The sequence below is a fragment of the Podarcis bocagei genome (assembly GCF_964188305.1).
Source record: "Podarcis bocagei genome assembly, chromosome: 8".
Lineage (NCBI taxonomy): Eukaryota > Metazoa > Chordata > Lepidosauria > Squamata > Lacertidae > Podarcis > Podarcis bocagei.
Window position 1 is genome coordinate 68,974,756 of NC_138133.1, and position 21,152 is coordinate 68,995,907.

The window sequence follows — 21,152 nt, forward strand, 5'->3', positions numbered from 1 at the left end:
GGCTATCTTCCTTGTTTTTATATGCTTCTACGCATTCTCTGGCATTTTGCTGACAGAATCTCGAAGCAGCTGTAATCAACAAGGGAAGAGCCTGTGTTGGTACGGGTGCCAGGAGAAGATGCTACTATGGAAGAAAAGGACAATGGGAAATCCAGCTCTCTAACAGACTGAAGGCCATCTTGAAGCTGCCAAGCCAACCAGGGGTGGGGCGGTGGTGGAGGAATGGTTAGGGAAAGTCAAAATGGTTGAGGGGAAAGGCAACAAAAAGGGAAAGGAAACATTGCTTGGATTATATTGACTCAAACGGAATGTGTGAAACCAAAATAGAGTTCTTCATAATGTGGTATACAGTATTACATTGTTGGAAAAGAGACTGCTGTGAGTTGGAAGGTAGCTTCAAGCTGATGGAAGGACTGGATAGGAATATTTTAAGTCAATGATACAAATCTCCTTGAAGGACTTATATTGCCATCTTCTGCTGGCATCAAATCATTCCCATAATGCAGTGGGTTACAGGGATTAATGAACCCCTGAGACATTGGTAATTTATATCAACCATCAAGTTGAGCCAGTGTGGTGTAGTGGTTAAGAGCGGTAGTCTCGTAATCTGGGGAACCGGGTTCGCGTCTCCGTTCCTCCACATGCAGCTGCTGGGTGACCTTGGGCCAGTCACACTTCTTTGAAGTCTCTCAGCCCCACTCACCTCACAGAGTGTTTGTTGTGGGGGAGGAAGGGAAGGGAGAATGTTAGCCGCTTTGAGTCTCCTGAAGGGGAGTGAAAGGCGGGATATCAAATCCAAGTAAGCCTATCATTCATACAATATTACCAGCAGAAAATGCCCAGTTTGCTCGTAGCTCAAGTCTGATCACTCAGAGCATCAAAGAGGATACACGTGGATGTTCAGGAGGGATGATCACTATACTGAAGGAGGACCGTGAGATATTTTCTACAATCTAAAACAAACTTTGAAAGTTCACTGAGCAGTGTAATACTTCAAATGCCAGAAGCTGTCTGTGTGCATTAAAAAAAAAATTCCAAGTGGATTTGCCATGCTGTAGTCCTGGTTTCATGTCCACACCTGTCCTTCTGTATATACATATTAATACAGGAACCTTGCTCTAGAATACTGAAACATTTCAGAGTGAATACTGAAGCATTTCAGGACACTTGTGAGTTGACATGGCATCAAATTACTCTTTTACTCCACAGAACCTTTGCACAAAGTGGACTTGAGTAAGTTGTATTTGCTTAAGTCAACACAACAGAGCATTCTGGAAGCTAAAGATGAACAATGGGGCTAAGACCAGTTTAGAGAACTGAAGTAAATTTAAAAACAAAAAATCCGATCTCGGTATTTTGATATTTGTCATTTCTGCTTTAAAAAAGGAGAGTATGTTTGAGTGTGTATATGCAATCAAACATCAATTGTAGGAAAGTGCAGACTTTGATGCTATTTTACTTTTTGCTCCAGAAAGTATTAAAAATACATTTTATTTTTCAGAAACCTCACACTAAATCCTAAATATCATTTCAGATGTCTTTGAACTAGTGGTTTTATTGTCAAAACCCAGGCATCTCAAATATGTGTGGATGCAGAGGGTCATTTGGAAATCTAAGAAACTGTTATGGGTCCCACAGGTTATGCATTTCACAAAAGAAAGAAAGGCGGTGCTCAGAAACACCCCACCCCTGCAAATACAAAATACTGCAGCCCCCAAAACTAAATGGGGGGGAAATCAGGTAACACCTCCCCCCACAAAACAAGCAACTCCCTCCCAACCAAACAACCATCTCAAAAGCACAAAACTATCCCTTAATTATAAAGAAATACAGAAAGTCAGGGGGGGTCTTAGCAAGCACTGTGGGGGGGGGTGTCTTGAGGACACCAGGTTGCCCATGGGCAGTACGTTGGGAACCCCAGGCATAATGGCTCATGAGTAGGTTTTGTATTGTTATGTAGAATCTCCTCAGGCTGTTCTGTACACTACTCTGCAGTAGTCTCTGATGTTCATTTGGCTCAGATAATCTTTTAAAAGTTGTTATTTCATTGTCTTTTTGCTTGTGGTTTACAGTTCAAGGAATATAAATATATTTGGGGGGTACCCATAAAAATATATTTCAGGGTACCCATAAATTGCTTTGTGATTTTATGATATAGAAATAAAGTTCTGTAGGAAAGGCTTGTGACAAGGGAGGGGGTTTTTTTGTGTGTAGAAACATTCGCCACTGGGCAGGCAGCTGCCAAACATATTGCAATTAATCTGACCCTCGTTTGGCTTTCATATTCTTTTCCTTTCAGAACCAGTGCCCTGAGGCAGAAGAGTTGGTCTTCAGCCATTTTGTAATCTGTAATGACACACAGGAGACACTGCGGTTTGGCCAGGTGGATACTGATGAAAATGTTTTGCTGGCTAGCCTCCACAGTCACCAGTACAGCTGGCGCTCTCACAAGTCCCCGCAGGTATGAAAGAAAAAAGCATTACAAGTGCAGCGATTGTTAAAATTGGGTGGTGTTTTAATCATTGATTCTGGTTTTTTATTCAAGCATTCAGCTATCTTTAGCTTTCCAGATTCCAGCTGGAGTCACACGCTTTAGCTGCAAGAGACACAAGAGATAAACAAAATGGATGAGGAAACCCAGAAGTGTTTAGATTTCATTCAAGTTTGGAACTGAACACCCACACCCTTTCCAAATGAAATGAGAGAGAGAGAAACAGAGAAAACTGCAAGCTTCTGAACCCAAAGTACAGCAGTAATTTGTCAGGTTTAAGAGAGAGAATTTAGTCTTCAGGTTTTGGTATTTTAATCCTAACTGTATGGACACAAAGCTCCCATTGAAAATAAAATTGCTGCTGTCATAATGCCTTCTTGCAAATCTATGGTGTTGACCATACTTGGAATACATGCTGTGTGTGGTTTTGGTCTCTGCATGTCCAAAGGAGCAGAAAAAAGGACACTAAAATGATCAAGGGGCTGGAGCAATTCCCATGTGAGGGAAATTTATAATACTTCTGGCTTTTTAGTTTAGAAAAATGGTAAAAAAGACAGGGTAGAGGTGTGTAAAATTATGCATGGTGTTGAGAAAGTTGATAGCGAAAGGTTTTTCTCCCTAACTTTAATAGTGTCAGGGATCATTCAATGCAACTGGGTGCTGGGAGATTCAGGTGAGACAAAAGGAAGTTCTTCACACAGTATATAGCTAAACTGATGTGATGGCCACCAGCTTGGATGGCTTTAGAAGGCCACAAATTGATGGAGGATAAGGCCACCTCCAGTACCAGAGACAGTATGTTTCAGTTGCTGTGGAACAACTGCAGGAGAGCACCATCATATTCATGTTCTGCGACATCTGGTTGGCCACTGAGAGAAGAGAATGCTGAACATGATAGGATTTTTCTCTGATTCATCTTATGTTTCAATGGTTACCAGTCCCTCAGTCTCATATTGTATTGCTGCTGCTGCTGTTTTCCCAGAATAACCTGCAGCCCCTAATGAGGAAGGATTGCAGCTTTCACTTCTGCTTAGGCAAAATCAGCTTGCAGGCAACTTATTTAAGTGCTTGAAGTTATTCAACATTTCTTTAAAATTCTGCATTTTAATTACCCTTTATTCCTTTGGCAACCAGTGTGTGCTTTTTTATTTTTCAACTTTTCTCTGGCAGTGGAATGCTCACGACAAATGTACATGAAAATCATTGTGAAGATACAAAACCATATTCTTCTATTAAGGAAAACTGCTACATCAGAATTAGTTTTAAACGGAAGTTGCATCTAAGAAGGGAGGGCTCCTTACTTCACCTTTTTACTATGCTTTACTGCTGGTCAAGCCAAATAGAGAGGCAGTGAGATGCTATGGAAGCCTGCTTCATTTGTCATTTGTCTCCCAGCTGTAAATTTTGCAAGCATTTACAAGCAATTGAATCAGAATGAGGAACATTCAGTTATGAATGGCTGCATGACAAAATCCAACACATAATACACTTCTTTGGTGGATACAGCAGGTAGCCTGCTTGTGATTTTTGCACCTGTGTTATTTCAGTGTAAGCATGATGGCAGGCTGAAGCCCAGCGTTTATATCTGTGATACAGTGCACATACTTGTTATATATATGTATTGTGACCTGCTCTTTCCTGCACAGAAGTGCCTTCTAGGTACATGATGATGTGAATATCAGCCCACAGTACTGTAGCACATGATAACTCATTTGTGAATATCCATGAAAACAGTTGCCTGATCTCTCTCTCTCTCTCTCTCTCTCTCTCTCTCTCTCTCTCTCTCTCTCTCTCTCACACACACACACACACACACACACAATATCATAGCACCTAAAAACATAGCCAGGGTCGCAATTTGTTCTGGGCTTTTGTGGGAACTGAAAGTAGAATACTTGTTCCATAACTAATGTAATTTATACTACCATAAGAGTGATGGCTACTGGTTTATAGGTGGCTGTAAGAGACAATTGGGAAACAATGTAAAAAGTCAGGAATGATATATTACAGGGCTTTTTTTCTCAGTTTGCTTACACATATTTTATGTTTATGTGTAAGCAAATTGAGATTTCAAAATGGTCTTTTAAATATAAAGATTATTTACAAAATTTTATCCTTACTGCAAGATAGTTACAGATATAAATTTGCCAATAATGATGCTGGGAAGCAGGATGATGTACTCAGTGGGCATATAGTCTGATCCAAGATGTTCTTAGGCCACATGAATGTATAGGTAGACTCTTCTCGAGTCCTTTACCTGCAGGAGTACCAGTTTTGCTTTATGCTAAGATGTGAATTCTTCTACTTCTAATCACACGGTTGCCTATGAGATGCAGCTACAATATCTGGATGAAAGGGTTATCCTGTATATTAAGGACTAGGATCTAGGAGCCTTGAAGTCCAGTTTCTGTTCTAGACTTGTTTATGTGTCCTCCATTCCCAAACTACAAGAATAACCAACCTGCCTCACAGGGTTGCTCTGACGTTACAAGTGATAGCTCGGGGGGGGGGGGGAATAAAAATGAAATACATGTGATTAGTGGTCTAAGTAATTTATGTTTGAGTTTGGTTTTTTTCTTGTATTGTTAGTTATCAGGTCTGTGAAATTCAGGTTGCTGTGCTATTCTTTGGAAGGGGACAGAACAAGTCAGCTGACTACATTGGCTCTTGTTATATGAGGAATGAATGATGTGCCAGAACGAATGGGCATACAGTGTGAAGCAGAGCAAGGGAGAGACATGGAAAGCAGGTCAGCCGTGGAGCAGCTTCTACTACCACTGGCTGGAGAGCAGTTCTTGATTCTCTGAAAAGTTAGATTATTCGGACGTTTTCTGGCAAGAACTGAACTAAATGAGTAACTCTGTTGAATGGCCCCCAAGCCTTGTAATATTTTCTGTGTTATTATTGTTCTGCTGACACTTTATCGCCTCTCCCATGTCACCAGAATGTTGAGATCTCAGAAATGAACCATTTGGGTAAATTAACATACCAGGAGCGTGGGGCGCTTTTCGTGCATAAGTTGATTCCGTTCGTTATATGCTGCAAAATCCCCACACCCAGATCTGGGTGTAGTTTGTGTTATGAATTTTAAAAAAGAACTCACAATGCTATGTTCTCTGGAAAGAACTCTGGACATCTTGATACCTTGTCATCTCAGATAAGCAAAGTTTTATTTTTAACACCGTGTCCTAATTTTTCAAAGTGGCGTGTGTATGTCTACAAAATTAATGCAACTTAATTAGGACTTCAGATTGTTGTGCATATTTTATTGTGGCACATTCCAAATTTCTTTATTGCTGGAGACGTTCTTGAGGAACTCATTATCCAGAGGTCAGAATGGTGCCCAAGCATGGACAAGCCACTCGAGTGTCAGATTAATGGAATGCTAGATTACTTCATAGTTTTGAAGTTATTTCATTCCTCATGATAATTCTCATCTTGCCAAGTTAGTGAATTTTAAGAACTCTGAGAGCAGATTGTGAGATAAATGTGAAATATGAAATAATCCATACTTTTGGAGTCAGGGACTTTCCTCTAGGCATTAGTTCATACTTGACTTTCTTGACTCACACTTGGGGATAAAAATGAGTTAGGACAAGGTCTCAGATACCACATTCCCTTACTGGGAAAGAAAATCCACTTGCACAACTTTGGACAGCTCATGTTTCTTGTTACACAGGCACTAAGCAGCAGCGGTTGCCATAAAATACTTTATTTAACCTTTGCAAAAATGTTTTTTTTAGTATGGCAAGGCAGCTCAGTTAAATGAAAATAAATAGTTTTCAAAGGATTGGGTTTCATTAAAATTCATATCATTTAAAGTATTAATTTTTCTTTCACTGATTAAAGTTGAGGAGAGGTGTTGTAATTGACTGTTTAGAATAGATAATATAAATAAATGAAAGGAGTTTTAAGATTCCTTTGGTTTTGCTGTGGCGGTACAAAGCTAAAATCTCAAAACACATTTGCTTCAGAAGTAAATGCGTATAAATAATTGAATCATTGGATTTAAAGTAAACAATTTATTTAATAGTCACTATGCACAGGCAATATGTATATTCTATTTTATTTTCTCATATTTTGAAAAACCTCTGCAAATCCCAGTGAGTATGAGGGACTTCTCTTTTTTTAACCTGGAATTTCTCAGAATTATCCACTCCCCAGCATTCTTCCAGCTCCATAAAAGTTCATTTTTTTAATGCTTCATTGATGTAATGTAGTTAAGATTTTACTTCATTGGGAGACACTAGATCTCTCTCTCTCTCTCTCTCTCTCACACACACACACACATACATATTAGATTTGAATCTTGCATTTGCTCTAAAGTTCTTGACCTTGCATTGGGTTCAAGGCATTTCTTATATAGTTCTGCACAACTTTGTATGTAGGAAACTGGTGAAATGTCTTTACTTTCAACAATAACTTAGTGGCAGTATTTGCATGCAACAATAAGCCAATAACCTTGGTTTAGTAACCCATAATGTACACAAAGCCCAATTGCTTCCTCTTCCCTCCTCCTCTGGCACAAGTAGGTAAACAAATAGTTAAGCATAACAACCGAACCCAGGATTGTGGTTTGCTTCTCACTCATAGGCCAATATTTGTAAGCCAGCAACAAACCTTGGGTTAAGTCTTGCCAGAGATCTCTTGTTTATTAGAGAAAAAAGCCATAATCCCAGAATTGGAATGTTATGTTAGGCTGTTTTGTTTAGCTGCTCATGCCAATAGAGGGGCAAAGAGGTAGTGATCAAACTGCATGCACTAGCTGGCAGCTTTTACACACTATGGTTTATTAAAGGTTCTTGGCTTCTTGTTAAGGGAAATGCAACTAATGGTCTCATGAAAATCTAATATTAAAGTTTAGAAAAGTAAGAGGTCTTCTGAAGGCCTATTTTTCCAGACTGATAAGCAACATGAGCTGCTGAATGTCATAGTAAGCAGCAGCCCATCATTAGATCCATTCCTTTAACTGTGATTCAAGCTACGGCGGAAGCCATACTGCTCTGCAAAACAACAAGATGTTTGGGCCCCATGGAACTTAAGTGAAACTCTTCTGTTCAGAGGTATCTTTTCAGGAATCTTCCCTCAGAGCCTGAGTTCTCTTTGGCACCTGTTATGTTTCTTAATAGGTCTAGTAATTTTTGTAAAGCAACTCTACAGAAGATCCATTGTATATAGGGAAGATCTTATCCCTGTTCTTTATACTATTTATGACTTCTTGATGTAAAATACAATAATGGTCAAATTGCCTTTCACTTAAATCCTCTCCTATCTGTTATCACCAGTCCACATATCCCAGACTGGCTTTCCCTTTTCCAGCTTTGTTTTATCACTCTGCAACCAGAAGTTTTAATTTAGCAGCACCTCGTGGCATTGATGCCTGGTTCCTTAGCCAGTCTCCTTTGTTGCAGCATCATGAATTGCTTGTCTGTGCCAGCCTTGCCTTGGTTTAACTTAATTGGCTGAGTATGATGTTTGCTTATGTATGCTCAGGCTGCTCATTCTGGCTGCCATCTTGGAGTCCTTAGGATGCCCATTTAAATCATAAGGTACCCAACGAGGTGGTAGTAGAATCAGTGCTCGAATTTTGTGGGGGGAAATAAGGAACCCTTTATGAAATTTTTGCCCTTTATGCCCCAGGAGAAGCAAGGTTCCATTGGACACCTGGTGGTATTTGAAGCAGCAGTGGGAGCATGGAGTCATGAAGCTCCCACAAATCAGTGAGATATAAATAGGAATTCTTTCTGTAGTATACAGAGCTTACAATGTCATCAGATACTCGATCCCAAGAGTACTGTTTTCCTAGCCTTTTCATGCATTTAACATGAAATGCGCATCAATCTCCGTGGTGCATTGTTAGAAAATAGTCAGCCAATGTTTGTAAAACTTTTGGTGTAAACTGATAGCATATTCCTGGGTGATACAGTGGTGCCCGGCAAGACAAATGCCTCGCAAGACGAAAAAACCGCTAGACGAAGAGAATCACAGAACGGATTCTTTTCGTCTTGCGAGGCACCACTGTATGAGCTGGCTGTTCATACAAGATGGGAGGAGATGCTCCAGAAGGGAAGTTCTGTGTTCAGACTCATCATTATCTATCACAGAGCATTTGTTTTCAATAATTTTTGAGCACATAGGGCCAGCTTTTGTATAGCATACCTACGTTTGTTTGTTTGTTTTCCCCGCTACCATTCTCTCTCAACAGTCAGCAGCCTTCTCATTTCTTTCATTTTGGGTATGCGGCTTCTCCTCCATTCCCACCACCCCACACACAGGAGGCTGTGAGCAACTTGGTTTCAGCCACAGCAGTTGTTTCTCTTTATTCTGTGACTAAGATTTAAATATCAAAGCCATTAGGAGCTTTTATGTCCCAGAGTACATTTTCCCCTTAGGGTATACTTATTATCTTGTATATTTGTGTTAGTAGTCAAGGCCTAACTTTTGTAATTCAAAAGCCACCCACTGTATTGAATGTGTTTGTTTTACAAGCAGTTTTGTGCTGAGGGGACCAAAAATTGCCAGCAGGCTACTGAGTTGTAACATCTTAGCCGTTTGTTATTGTGGCTCCTTCTTAAAGGTCAAAGTCAAACTTCACTGGAAAAAGCATAATTTCAGTCCATTAGCCTTGATTCATTGCCCTTGATGTGTGGGGGCCTTCATTATCTCCTTTTTCTAGACCTTGATGTAACTTTTTTTTAGTACTGTATTCATAAATCAGAAAATTTGTGACTTTTTTTTCCTGGGCAGCAGTTTCATACTGAATAACTATATGATAAACCGGCTTCATTTGGCCTCTATTAAAATAGAGAAATGTACTTAGAAATTCACATTTAAAGACTGGAAGTTTATTTATTTAGTTTATTAAATATAAAGCACATGATTACCAAGGCCTATGTTGCTTTAGTACACTGGGTAACAAGGGTCATATGGCTTTGTTTGTTTTTAAAGAAAGGTATTAAACATGTTCAAATCTTATAATGAGAACTTTTGCAGTGATGGGACTTGGGTTTTGCTGTAAGGTTAGCTGATTAGTACAGATCATCAATTAATGTGCTGCTTGTTTGCTTTTGGTTAGTTATTATTATTTTTTATCTTTTTCAGCTGCTACATATCTGTATTGAAGGTTGGGGAAACTGGCGGTGGTCTGAGCCATTCAGTGTAGATAATGCAGGAACTTTTATCAGGACTATTCAGTACAAGGGAAGGACTGCATCACTTATTATCAAGGTCCTGCAGCTCAGTGGAGTACAGAAACAAGTGAGTGTCCTTATGCATGTACATTTTGCTCAGGAATTCTTTTTCCAACAAACATTAAGTTGTCCAAGAGGATGCCACTAACAAAGTAATTAAGTATTACTTACCGTATTTTTCGCTTCATAAGACACACTTTTTTCCTCCTAAAAAGTAAGGGGAAATGTGAGTGCTTCTTATGGGGCGAATGGCGCTGCGCAGAGAGGGAGAGCTGCGCAGCGGCCCTTCAGCGAAGTGCCTCTCCTGCAAAGCGGGAGGAAGAACAGAGCCCCTTCTGTTCCTCCTCCCGCTTCGCTGAAGGGGCTTCACAGCTCTCACTCTCTGCGAAGGAGAGGCGCTGCGCAGAGAGGGAGAGCTGCGCAGCGCCACTTCAGCGAAGTGCCTCTCCTGCGAAGCGGAACGGAGCCCCTTGATAAGTTCCATCAGAGTTCTTAGGCACTTAAAATCACATAGAGTCTTAATTGATTTTGGTGAGCAGCTAACTTCTTGTCTCTCCAAAATTGCTTAAATTGAAAGCATTCACTGTGACGATGCAATTGAATTTAGTATTTAGTTGAATATTAAATTATTGGTATCTGGTCAAAATAATATTTTACTGATGATACTTTTTCATTAAAACTTTATTATCTAGATTGTTACATTTGTGAATTTGTGCCAGCAGCAGTTCAGCAATATACTGGTTCAAATGTAACGTGAAAACATGATTTGGTGGACCAAGATTGTTATAGCTGAACTAGTATTATGTCTCTTTATCTCCATAAAATAGACATTTTTCAACTTAAACTTTATTGTAAAAATCAGTTCATATAAAATATTTATTTGTGTTTGTGTCTCATTGTCCCTGATTTAGATAATTATTTCTGGAAGACAGATTGTGTGTAGTTACCTCTCTGAAAGCATTGAAATGAAAGTTGTTCAGCATTACACTGGGCAGGATGGACAAGCAGTTGTAAAGGAACATTTTGACTGCCTTACACCCAAGCAGAAGCTGCCATCGTATGTCCTAGAAAACCATGAACTAACAGAGCTGAGTGTGAAGGCTAAAGGAGATGAAGACTGGTCAAGAGATGTCTCTCTCGAGTCTAAAGACACTGAATATAGCACAGTCATCCAGGTACACAAACAAATAGTTTGCAAATCAGAAGTTTGTAATTTTTTTTAAAAAAAACTAATGTTTTCCAAGATAACAATTCTCTTATTATAAATGTGGATTTTGGATGAGCATAAGGATACTAATCACCCTCAAACCCATCTGCTAGAAAGAGTACTTGCTTTCAGGATCAGGTGGGTGGAGTAGGATCATCCCTGCTACAGTCCATATTGGACCTACCCACCCACCCACTGGGAATTTGCATTGGGGGAAACTCTCATTGATGCCAATAGGAACTTTACTCCTGGTGTCAGTAGGTGGGTGTAGAACCCCTGATCCAGAATGGAACCACAGTTGAAGCCATAGGGTAAAAGCCCCCCTATAACTGCCATCTAGGTCCTTATCCAAACTTGGGCACCTTCTGTTTATTTAAATAAAAATGTGAAATTGCTAAGTGTGCAAATGGTTTCATGCATAGTTTAGCCCTATCTAAAATAATGTGCAAAAAGAGAGAGATTGATTTTCTTTGAAAACTGGTCTTCTTTTTGACTTGCAATGTGTTGGTATGTCAGATGATACTAAATATTTAGCTCCACAAGGCTACCGTAACCTCCGACAATACCTATCTTTTTTCTTGTCTGCAGGTGCCATCATCAAACAATTCCATTATTTATGTATGGTGCATGGTTTTGACATTAGAGGCCAATTCTCAAGTACAGCAACGAATTGTGAGTACATTCCCCATTGCCCAAATTAATATGACCTCACATGTTCTGAAACAAATTAAGGTCATACTGACCCACAGCAAAGATTTAGTGACAGTCTGTTATAACTGGAATGCTGGATCCACAGTTAAAAAGCTGAAACTGTTCTACTGCTTTGATTTTGTAGATTGTTTTCAGCCCTCTTTTTATCATGAGGAGCCATCTTCCGGATCCCATCATCATACATTTGGAGAAAAGGAGCCTGGGACTAAGTGAAATGCAAATTATTCCTGGGAAAGGGCAAGAAAAACCATTGCAAAATATAGAACCTGATTTAACCCATCACCTCACCTTCCAAGCCAGGTATAGTATCTGTACCTAAGCATGCTGGGCTGCAGGATGAGTTTAGCATTACTAAAACCACCCATTTCTCTGGTGGGTAATGGAAATGCCATTGTGCAGTGTAGACTCGAGACTGATTTTTGTGTGGGAATGGACTGTGAGCTCCACCATGGTCCTGAAAGCATGGGCTCTTTTCCTGAATTTTTCTTACAAATATTATTTTATGTATACCGCTTAGAGAGCTTTTTTTTATTAAGTGGCATATAAACGTGAATAAGCAAATAGGGTAAGCAAATTCCAGTTGTGTCTACCACCACCTCTCCCACTGTCTGCAGCTCGCTTCTGTTGGGGGGTCCACATGTCTATTAAAAAAAAATCCCACAAGCCTGAAGTCTGGTGCAGAGCACACACTCAGTTTCTCTGATTAACCCATGCAATGAATTACATCCTTGCTTTATTCTTGTGGCAGGGAAGAAGATGATCCTTCTGAATGTGCAGTCCCCATCTCGACAGCACTCATTAAGCAGATTGCCACCAAATCAAATGCAGGAGGCACTGCAAATGAAATACTTGCCGATTTCTATGGGTGCTGCAGCTCCCCCCAGTCTGTGTGGCCTTATACTAAGAAGGATTTTGTCAGGTACTGGTGTCTTGCTATTTTCCTTTGGAGTTGCACAACTTGCAATGAAATAAATACATTTGCAAATGGTAGGATCCTAAAAAAAGTTTTATTTCATTGGAAGAGCATCAGAATTATCAATAACTTTTCTAGGTATATCAGCTCCACCTGCCTCCTGGATAGAAAAGACACATCTTATTTTGTTAGCTCCTTAGCTTAAGCAAATTCCAAAGCAGAGAGTGGCTTTTCATATATTGCAACATATTGAAAATATTTTTAAAAATCAGAATCATATTTTCAGGGGATCATTTGCTATCATATTTGTAGGACTAAGAAACTGCCAAGGAGACTGAATGCCAGGTGTTGTCCTGAGACTACTTTTAATTCAATTATTTCAAAATGTGACTTGCTTTTTGATCCTTGAATAAAAGCCTATTTCAATCAAAGAAGAAAACCAGCCTAAATCAGGGACAGATTTGCCCTGGCAGAATCTCTTTGTATTTCAGAATCATATCTGTTATCAGGAGGCACTCCAGTGTAACAAAAGCTTTATGAATGGCTAGGATGATAAACTGCAAATCTTACCAATGAATTAACCATTTTCTTTTATCTCTCCTTTGATACGTTACTTGGAAAAGCAGCGAACAGCTCACTCAGTGGGATAGCCCAATGCGAGTGAAACTGTCAGTGTGGAAGCCATGTGTGAAAACGCTGCTGATAGAACTCCTGCCATGGGCTCTGCTGATCAATCACTCCAAGTGGGATCTTTGGCTGTTTGAAGGCGAGAAGATTGTCCTGCAGATACCTTCTGGGAAAACAATGATACCTCCAAACTTTCAGGCAGGCGTACTATTCAAAACAATATGCATTGTTTTATTTTAACCATTCTCTTTTCATTTGTGTACAGGGACAGATCAAAGGTTGCAAGGCCCGCAACACATCCTACACAACATGTTTTTTATTTGTCAGTACGTGCAAACATAGACAAACATGCAAACAGTGGCAGGCTTTTTCCCCACATGGAGTCTGGGTACATCTGGTCAGTTGTTTTGTTCCTAATGTGGGGCAAGCAGTGAATATTGCAAATTCCTCCTTGCATCATAGTCAACACATTATTGCTGTGAGAAATGAGAGTAACTACCACTTTTTAAGCTATGAAGAATTGTAAAGGGAGTCTTTAATCAGGAAATGGAAAATATGGTCATTGCATTTGGAGCCCCTAAATAACCTGCACCAAGACCCTTTGAAGCAGCTTACCCATTTCCCAGTTTATAACAATAAATGGCAGCCATCTACTGCGGATTATTTCATTGTCTTAATTTTTTTTCTATGAACTATTTGACCACAGGGCCTCAAGATGGGCAATTCATGTACAGATTGAATTTTATACTGTACTACCTTGGATATACGAAAAGTAATCTCAGCCTTGGCTTATACATTTAGCCACTTCGGCACTAAGGTAGCATGATGGAGGAGTGGCTTAAGTCCCTCTCTCCTACAAACAGCCTCTGGTGTCAACTAGGACCTGATAACCAAATGCACTGAGGCCAAGTCTGGGCTTCCCCCTGTGTTTTTTTAGGGTGTGTGTGAATAGAATGCCTGCATCCAGACTGTTCTTAGCCTTGAGTACAAGTGCAAACCTGCAGGGTGCCAGGAGAGTTTTGTATGCAAAAACTGAAGTTATGCAGATAACTATTTATTAGTAGGGACAGTGTCAATTGCTTTTGTTCTGACCAGGGCTAATTAATGGCCAAATGGAAGTGCATGTTTGTGATAGCCATTGAAAACTAGTTCAGGTGCAGAGTAGGTCATTTGCAAATATCAGAAGTGGTTGCTCCTCCCCAGCAATGGAAAAAAGTTTATCTTCTGCGAATGATCTTACCAAATGTATGTCTGTTGTGCTCGCAAGAGTGCATCCTCTGTGCAGTCACCTATAGAGTGAACCTAAAGGAGTTAAAGGTCATGCTTAGGGCACCAGCTAAACTGGGTACTTGGGTAACACAGTTGTTCTACCACATTACTGCTGCACCACCCACTAAATATATAGACAGACTGTGGCTTAAGGATACGGAATAGGAATATAGAACATTGAATAGGACATGAAATCTTGTGATGAAATGCAGTTCAGCATACGCATTTGGCAGCACTGCTTGATATCGCACAAGCAAATAGTAAGTTGCTTAAGTTGCTGAAAAAAATATATAGAATTTAAATGTGATCAGATTTACGTTTGCGATCTCCTCTTGTCTTATATTGAGTGGAAGTATTGAAAACAGGAAGTACTGAACATGGCCCCCAATTTATTTATTTTTGTTTTAGGAAGCTTTTCAAATTGGCATATACTGGGCAAACACTAACACTGTGCACAAGTCAGCAGCAGTCAAGCTGGTCCACAATATGACATCACCCAAGTGGAGGGATGGAGACAACGAGGAGGTGGTGACACTGGATGAGGAAGGATTTGTTGAAGCTGAGATAAGACTTGGAGCCTTTCCAGGACACCAAAAGGTTAGAAATATTTAGGAGATTATTTCCTAATGTTGAAAGGAGAAAAAATATTATGTCATTCAGAAATATGGTAAACTAAGGAGAACATTTACAAGATGAACTGATCAAGCATACCCAGAAGAAAACTGTAATTGGGAATGGTTTGTTCATATGGATTTGTTTAAAAAGGTAGAATAACCTTAGCTGCCTTCCCCTGGACAGAGTGATTACAAAAGGAACATCAAAATCATGTCATTCAGGTGTCTTTTCAGACCCAGGACACACTTTTAACATTTGGGGACCCATTTCTGAATCCTTTACCGTATATTTGCATGGTAGTAGTGCTCTTGTTACAACCCACTAGTGGATCCCAACCCATCGGTGATGTAGTTCAGCTGCCTGCCAATGACAAAAATCCACTCTTACCGCATGCCTGAAAGGTAACCATCCAGTCTCTGCTGCAGAACCTCTAACAAAGGGAAGCCTGGCACCTTCCAGGGTAGTTTGTTCCACTGCCAAGCAGCTCGTACCATCCTAATATATGGTTTAAATTCTTTAACTGAGGCACAAAGTGGCAGCAAACAGTGATTTGCTAATAGATTTTCTTCCTTGAAATAGTGATTAAGGTGGTGTACATAACAGGGTTCCTACATTTTTGAGCATCAAAATGAATTATTTATTTAGCGGTTCTTACATAGTTGGAAAATATTTGTCCTTCACCTACTAATGATCTGTTCTTGATATTATCCTGCAGCTGTGTCAGTTCTGCATTTCTTCTATTGTTCAACGTGGTATTCAGATCCTGCAGATTGAAGACAAGAGCATCATCATCAATAACACTCCATACCAAATATACTATAAGCCACAGCTATCTATTATGAAGTCTCAACTAAGAGAGGAGGTAAAATATTAACACTGTATTTTTTGTTTTAGCTTCTACAGTGGGTATAAATTACTATTTATATAAAGGCTAAACTTCTTATTGAAAGGAAAACACTGGATCAGGACTTAATAAAAGTCACTCATTTTAGATTGTTTTAATTGAGAACATAGATGCCACAATACAGTTGACCATGGTAATTAACTTGTGATCTCTGCATAGTTGCGGATCTTGATACTGTGTAGAATTAGTTCTGCTTGGTCCCCATATGTTCAGAAGCTGAAGGCTGCTGTTGAAACAGAGGCAGCATAATCCATCATAGCTATTGAAACAGTGCTAAGAATTCCCATATAGAAAAGCTGTATCTGGTTTATAAGCACTGGGGGAAAAGCCTCATTGAATTCACTGGGTCTTACTTCTGAGTAGGCAGTGTACTGTCAGGGACTTAAATCAACTGTACTTGCTGATAATAGCAAAAATGAATAATAGCTATATTTACGTACTTAAATTATTTTATAATCCAGTCTTCATTGTTCACCCAATCCCAGAACCAGGAAAAACATAAAAAAATCAGTAAGGCAATATTTCATTTAAATACAAAATGTAACATCAAAATATGTTGTTGTTGTTGTTGCTGCTGCTGCTGTTGCTGCTGCTGCTGTAGTTGTTGTTAACTTTTTATACTACAACGTAGCCAAGAGAGGGGCACCACTTTAACCAATTCTCGGATGAGTAACTACATTTTTACCTGGCGGCGAAACTCCATTCACATTGTTGGGAACTGTTGGGAACTGCCCCTGAAAGCGATGCCACTAACTATTGAGAATGCCCTCTCACAAGTTGTCGCAGGCCATATCGCAGAGAGCTGAGGCACCATGAGGAGTCTGGGCAGGTGTATAAGGGGATAAGGGTGTTTCATGTATACGTACAAGAAATGCATATATAAAATAATCAGATGATATTCACGAACAGATACCACTGCAATTGTAAAATGCTGTAATTTCAGAAAGCTAAAAAGCAAGTAATGTAAAGTTCATGGTAGTTTGCAAGCGTGAGTATAAAAACCGGAAGCAGCAGTCATAAAAACTGGGAGCAGGGAGGAGAATGGGAGCAAGAGGCAGCATTTGCTGATCCACTTTAGGTAGCAGAATATCTTGGCGCAGCCCTGCATAGGTCTATCAGGGAGGAAAATGCACATCCTATATTGCAGTTGTTCACAACTCTTTAGAGATGCTTCACAGTTCTTTGAGTACTATTGCCCTGGATTATCTGGGAAATACATCTTTCATTAGTGTATTAAATGACAGGCCGACTGTTCTGGATGCAAAGGAATGCTTTGGCTTTAATTTTTAAAAAAATCAATGCAAACTTATTTAAAACGTACGTTATAAAAGCTCACATTACTTCCTTTTTTGGATTTATGAAACTACTGTTTTACACTGCTTCTCCTACAAGTTTTTGGCATTACCACTCAGTGCCTGACTATAAGGATATCCTACTATACCAGTGCTTTTTTCTGGGTGGGTGGGGGACACAGGGGGGTGCATACCCCTAAACATTTTGTGAATCCTTTGGCCTCGTTGAGGGGCACTATTTCAGTATGAGTAGGAAAATGAGAGTACTCCTAAACATTTTTTTAAGAAAAAAAAGCATTGTACCATACCAAAGAGAAGTGGATACAGGCAAGATGTTTATGAATATTCTGAATTGTGCCCCTTACAAATTCTGCAGAAACTGAAGACTTGCATTAAATAGCTATGTACTCCCTTCCTTGTTTCCTTCCTAGTACTTGCAAGTTCCAGACAGCAGTACATTCAGCATCTGCTCAGCTACAGAGACTGACACTGCCAAAGCAAGTTCTGTTGTTTTTTGGGACTTGATGCCTGATATTACCCAGCCAGTTTCTGATATGCTCCCTCTTCAAAAGTACATGTTGCTAAGCTTCAAACATAGCATTAATTGCCACGCCATTTCATGTTGGAGCTCGCCAGCTGTCATCCGGCAGGAATTCCCAAGGCAGAGTATAGCTGTACCCCTTGGAGGTAGAGCTGAAAATGGATTCTGCACCAGGTATGTAGAATGCATGTGAAGGAGCTTTATATTGACAGGCAGAGGGCAATGCCAGTCTTCAAAAATGCAAGGGGTTTATTTAAAAGTTAAAATAGTGAGGCTGGTCCTCAGTAATGTTATAGGCCAGGCACCCCCAAACTCGGCCCTCCAGATGTTTTTGGGACTACAATTCCCATCATCCCTGACCACTGTTCCTGTTAACTAGGGATGATGGGAATTGTAGTTCCAAAACATCTGGAGGGCCGAGTTTGGGGATGCCTGTTATAGGCTCTTAAATACAAATACAGTGTTCTGCTTTTAATTGCTTAAACTTTGCAATTTTTGATATGAAAAATGATTTTGTTCTCTGTTCATCTACTTTAGTAACACTTTAGTAGCATCTTGATAGCTTGAGAAATAAATGTGCTCTCAAACAGCTTGTGAACAATTATACTTTTAATAATCCAATTGTATGTGTCTCTGTCTTCTACAGCAGTTTGGGAAGAAAGTTAGCTATTTAAAATGGCACAGTGTATGTTAAAAGAAGAGGGGGCGGGGAAACTTGTCTGGGAACAATACTGAGAAGACAGTAGGAAATACAGAAAACTTTCCAAGTCTAAAAGGCTGCCCATATCTAAAATTGCATCCCCTTTTCAAAATAAGCCACTCCGTGTAGTAAAAATTCCACTGCTTCATAGAAGAGATGATTTCCGCTTCCTGCCTCCAAAACTGATGTTGTTCTTACTGTATGATGCAGATCTAAATAAAGAGCTATACAGAGCCACGTAAGATCAGAATCAGCCATATGGTATTGCCCTTGCTGTGAGCTGTGTGGGAGATGCTTTGAAGACAATGTGCGCTTCAATCTCTGAGCATTGAGGAGGGAATACCTATATCAATTCAATTACTCAGCAGTGACTCTTCTGGGTGATTTATGAATGATGTGGCTGGACTCAAAAAGATTCCAATATGGGCCTTAGAAGAAAGGATGCTGACAAAATACAGTGATCCTAACAGGCGAGAGCAGGAGTCAAAAGCAGGATTATGAGAAAGAAGAAACTGTTCCCTCTTCCAAACTGACACATTTTTATCTTTACATATCCTTGGGAAAAAATCACTCTAATAGAATAAAGGTGAACAGGCAGCTTTAAAAAAAATATGTGCGAACAGGAATTTGTCTGTGAGCCCAGTGATTTAGGCATCACTGTCAATGGGCATGATGCATGATGCAGTGCCCATCAACCCCAACCAGGTTCAGGGATATTGGGAGTTGTAGTCCCACATCCAGAAGAGACCCATTGGCGGGAGGTATCTTTCTGTTTCATTGGATTTTTATTGCTTTTTTGCATTTCTTTCGTACCAGCAGCATGCAAGTTGCTTTACAGTGTATGCTGGTTTTCTATGCAAGAAAGCTACTTAATAGAATTACCATCAAAAATTACTTAGAAAATAAAGTTTCTTATAAAATCCATGAAAACCGAGGCCACCATCATGCAAACTTTTGTATGTGAACTTAAATATGTTCGTAGGAAGTTTGATCCTTTGTTGACGTTGTTCCCTTCTCTTTCTTTCTTTTGAACTTCGTGTTGCTGGACACACAGCCACTTTTTTTTTTTAGTGGGCAAGTATTCATGAGATCTTGGTTTTAAGAGTGGAGAAACTTCCCATAACTGGTTGTTCTTTCATACATTACTAGGTTGGTATGAAATTTGTAACAGTAAATTAAGTTGACTTTCAGATGTCTAATGTTACAATCTTGTTCGCTTTAGAGCTATTGCGCTGACTTATCAGGAACATCTTGGGGTGACGTACTTAACTCTATCAGAAGATCCTAGTCCTCGCATAATTATCCACAACAGGTGTCCTGTCTCAATGCTTGTGAAAGAGAACATCAAAGGTATGTGATTTATCCTGCTTCGACATAAAGTTTAAGCCTTTGAGTTAATTGGCTTGCTTGCCTCTTAAATTCTTAATTTAAGAAGTGTGCTCAGAATTAACATATTTAATTCAAGAGGCAGTTTGTGTATGAAGAGGGTATGAAAGGGGGGTCTGGAAAATAAGCAAAAAGCAATAATTGTATTTCCTGATAATATTTTGGGCAGAGCTTGTTACAGTCTGGCTTGTGTGTGTGCATTGAAATCAGATGAAACTGTGTTATAAATACAAACATCTTTCCTTAAAGAGCTTTCTGGATCTTTTATTAAATTCCAGACACGCCAAAGTTTGATATTTACTGCAAGCACGTTCCAGCTGAAAGCTCAGTACACCATGAACTTTATCATCAAGTTTCCGGCTATCCAGATTGCAAAACCAAAGACCTGGTGCCCAGCATCCTTTTGAAAGTTGTATCATCAGAGGAATTAACAAATGAATGGAGTGATTTTGTGGATATTAATAACCAAGGCACACAGGTTAGTTCTTTGTTTTAATTCTGCATTTCCAGTGTGGCAGAATGATAATGTGAGCATAGAGTGAAATAAATTTAACATCCTCATCTTAAAACACAGGAGTTGGTTGGAAGTAAATGTGTTTTAGAATTAGGGTCCAAACACAACCATAATTAGTAAATGGGGGAAATTTCATGTGCAACCCCATTAAAATGATTAGAAATTGAACTTAAGAGTGGGGGGACTCCCACTCATTTCCATGGTGGTTTGTGCAAGGAGGGAAATGTAATACCAAATGGAATTTTTGTTTCCCTTGCACCAGAAATTTGTTGCCATTGTTGTGACCATTGCTTTGGCCCCGAATGTACACAGCTCTAATCTCACAGGATCACAGGACATTTGCTTTTTCAGTCTAGGCATTAATTTAAGTCAGTGGTTTCAACCAGTGTGCTGGGGCGCCTTGAATGATGATCGGGGGTGCCATGGGCAACACTGGCCTCTGTCCCTCTTTCCTTCCCTCCCACCTCTGATGCCCTCTCGCATCTCTGCCTCCCAAAGGCTTGCACAGATGTTTATTGCAGCAGCCCTGGCTACAAGCTTCCCAGGCGAATGGTGCCTCTGGCAAGCAACTCTCTTTGGGGGCGGGCAGCTCAGAGACCAGGGTTGGCAGCTGTGGCTGCACAGAGGACTCCCAAGGATAGGAGAGGGGAGAGGAGACTCAGGGAACAGTCCACAAGGGAGGGTGTTCAAAAAAAGGGTGAGAGGCTGCCAGCTCTGCAGGCAAGGGGTGACATAACTGGGCTCCAGGGCTCCACAGGGGTGCCACAGAAATAATATAGTTGGTTAAGGGAG

General features: G+C 39.9%; 1 protein-coding gene across 6 annotated transcripts in view; it reads left to right on the top strand.

Moving 5' to 3' along the window:
• Window positions 1-21,152, top strand: part of VPS13B (vacuolar protein sorting 13 homolog B) — a 368,719-nt gene that overhangs the window by 315,642 nt on the left and 31,925 nt on the right. For 5 of the 6 annotated variants that reach the window (XR_014010614.1, XM_081204225.1, XM_081204222.1 and 2 more), the window contains exons 43-54: window positions 2,300-2,461; window positions 9,593-9,748; window positions 10,593-10,856; window positions 11,477-11,560; window positions 11,724-11,899; window positions 12,348-12,518; window positions 13,136-13,337; window positions 14,817-15,005; window positions 15,739-15,885; window positions 17,651-17,934; window positions 19,683-19,810; window positions 20,125-20,324. Coding sequence is in view for 5 of the 6 variants with exons in the window: in XM_081204225.1 (XP_081060351.1) it covers window positions 2,300-2,461; window positions 9,593-9,748; window positions 10,593-10,856; window positions 11,477-11,560; window positions 11,724-11,899; window positions 12,348-12,518; window positions 13,136-13,337; window positions 14,817-15,005; window positions 15,739-15,885; window positions 17,651-17,934; window positions 19,683-19,810; window positions 20,125-20,324 (2,163 nt within the window). In the remaining variant the exon portion in view is untranslated. The remainder of the gene's footprint in view (window positions 1-2,299; window positions 2,462-9,592; window positions 9,749-10,592; window positions 10,857-11,476; window positions 11,561-11,723; window positions 11,900-12,347; window positions 12,519-13,135; window positions 13,338-14,816; window positions 15,006-15,738; window positions 15,886-17,650; window positions 17,935-19,682; window positions 19,811-20,124; window positions 20,325-21,152) is intronic. The other variant, XM_081204223.1, reaches the window with a different exon arrangement.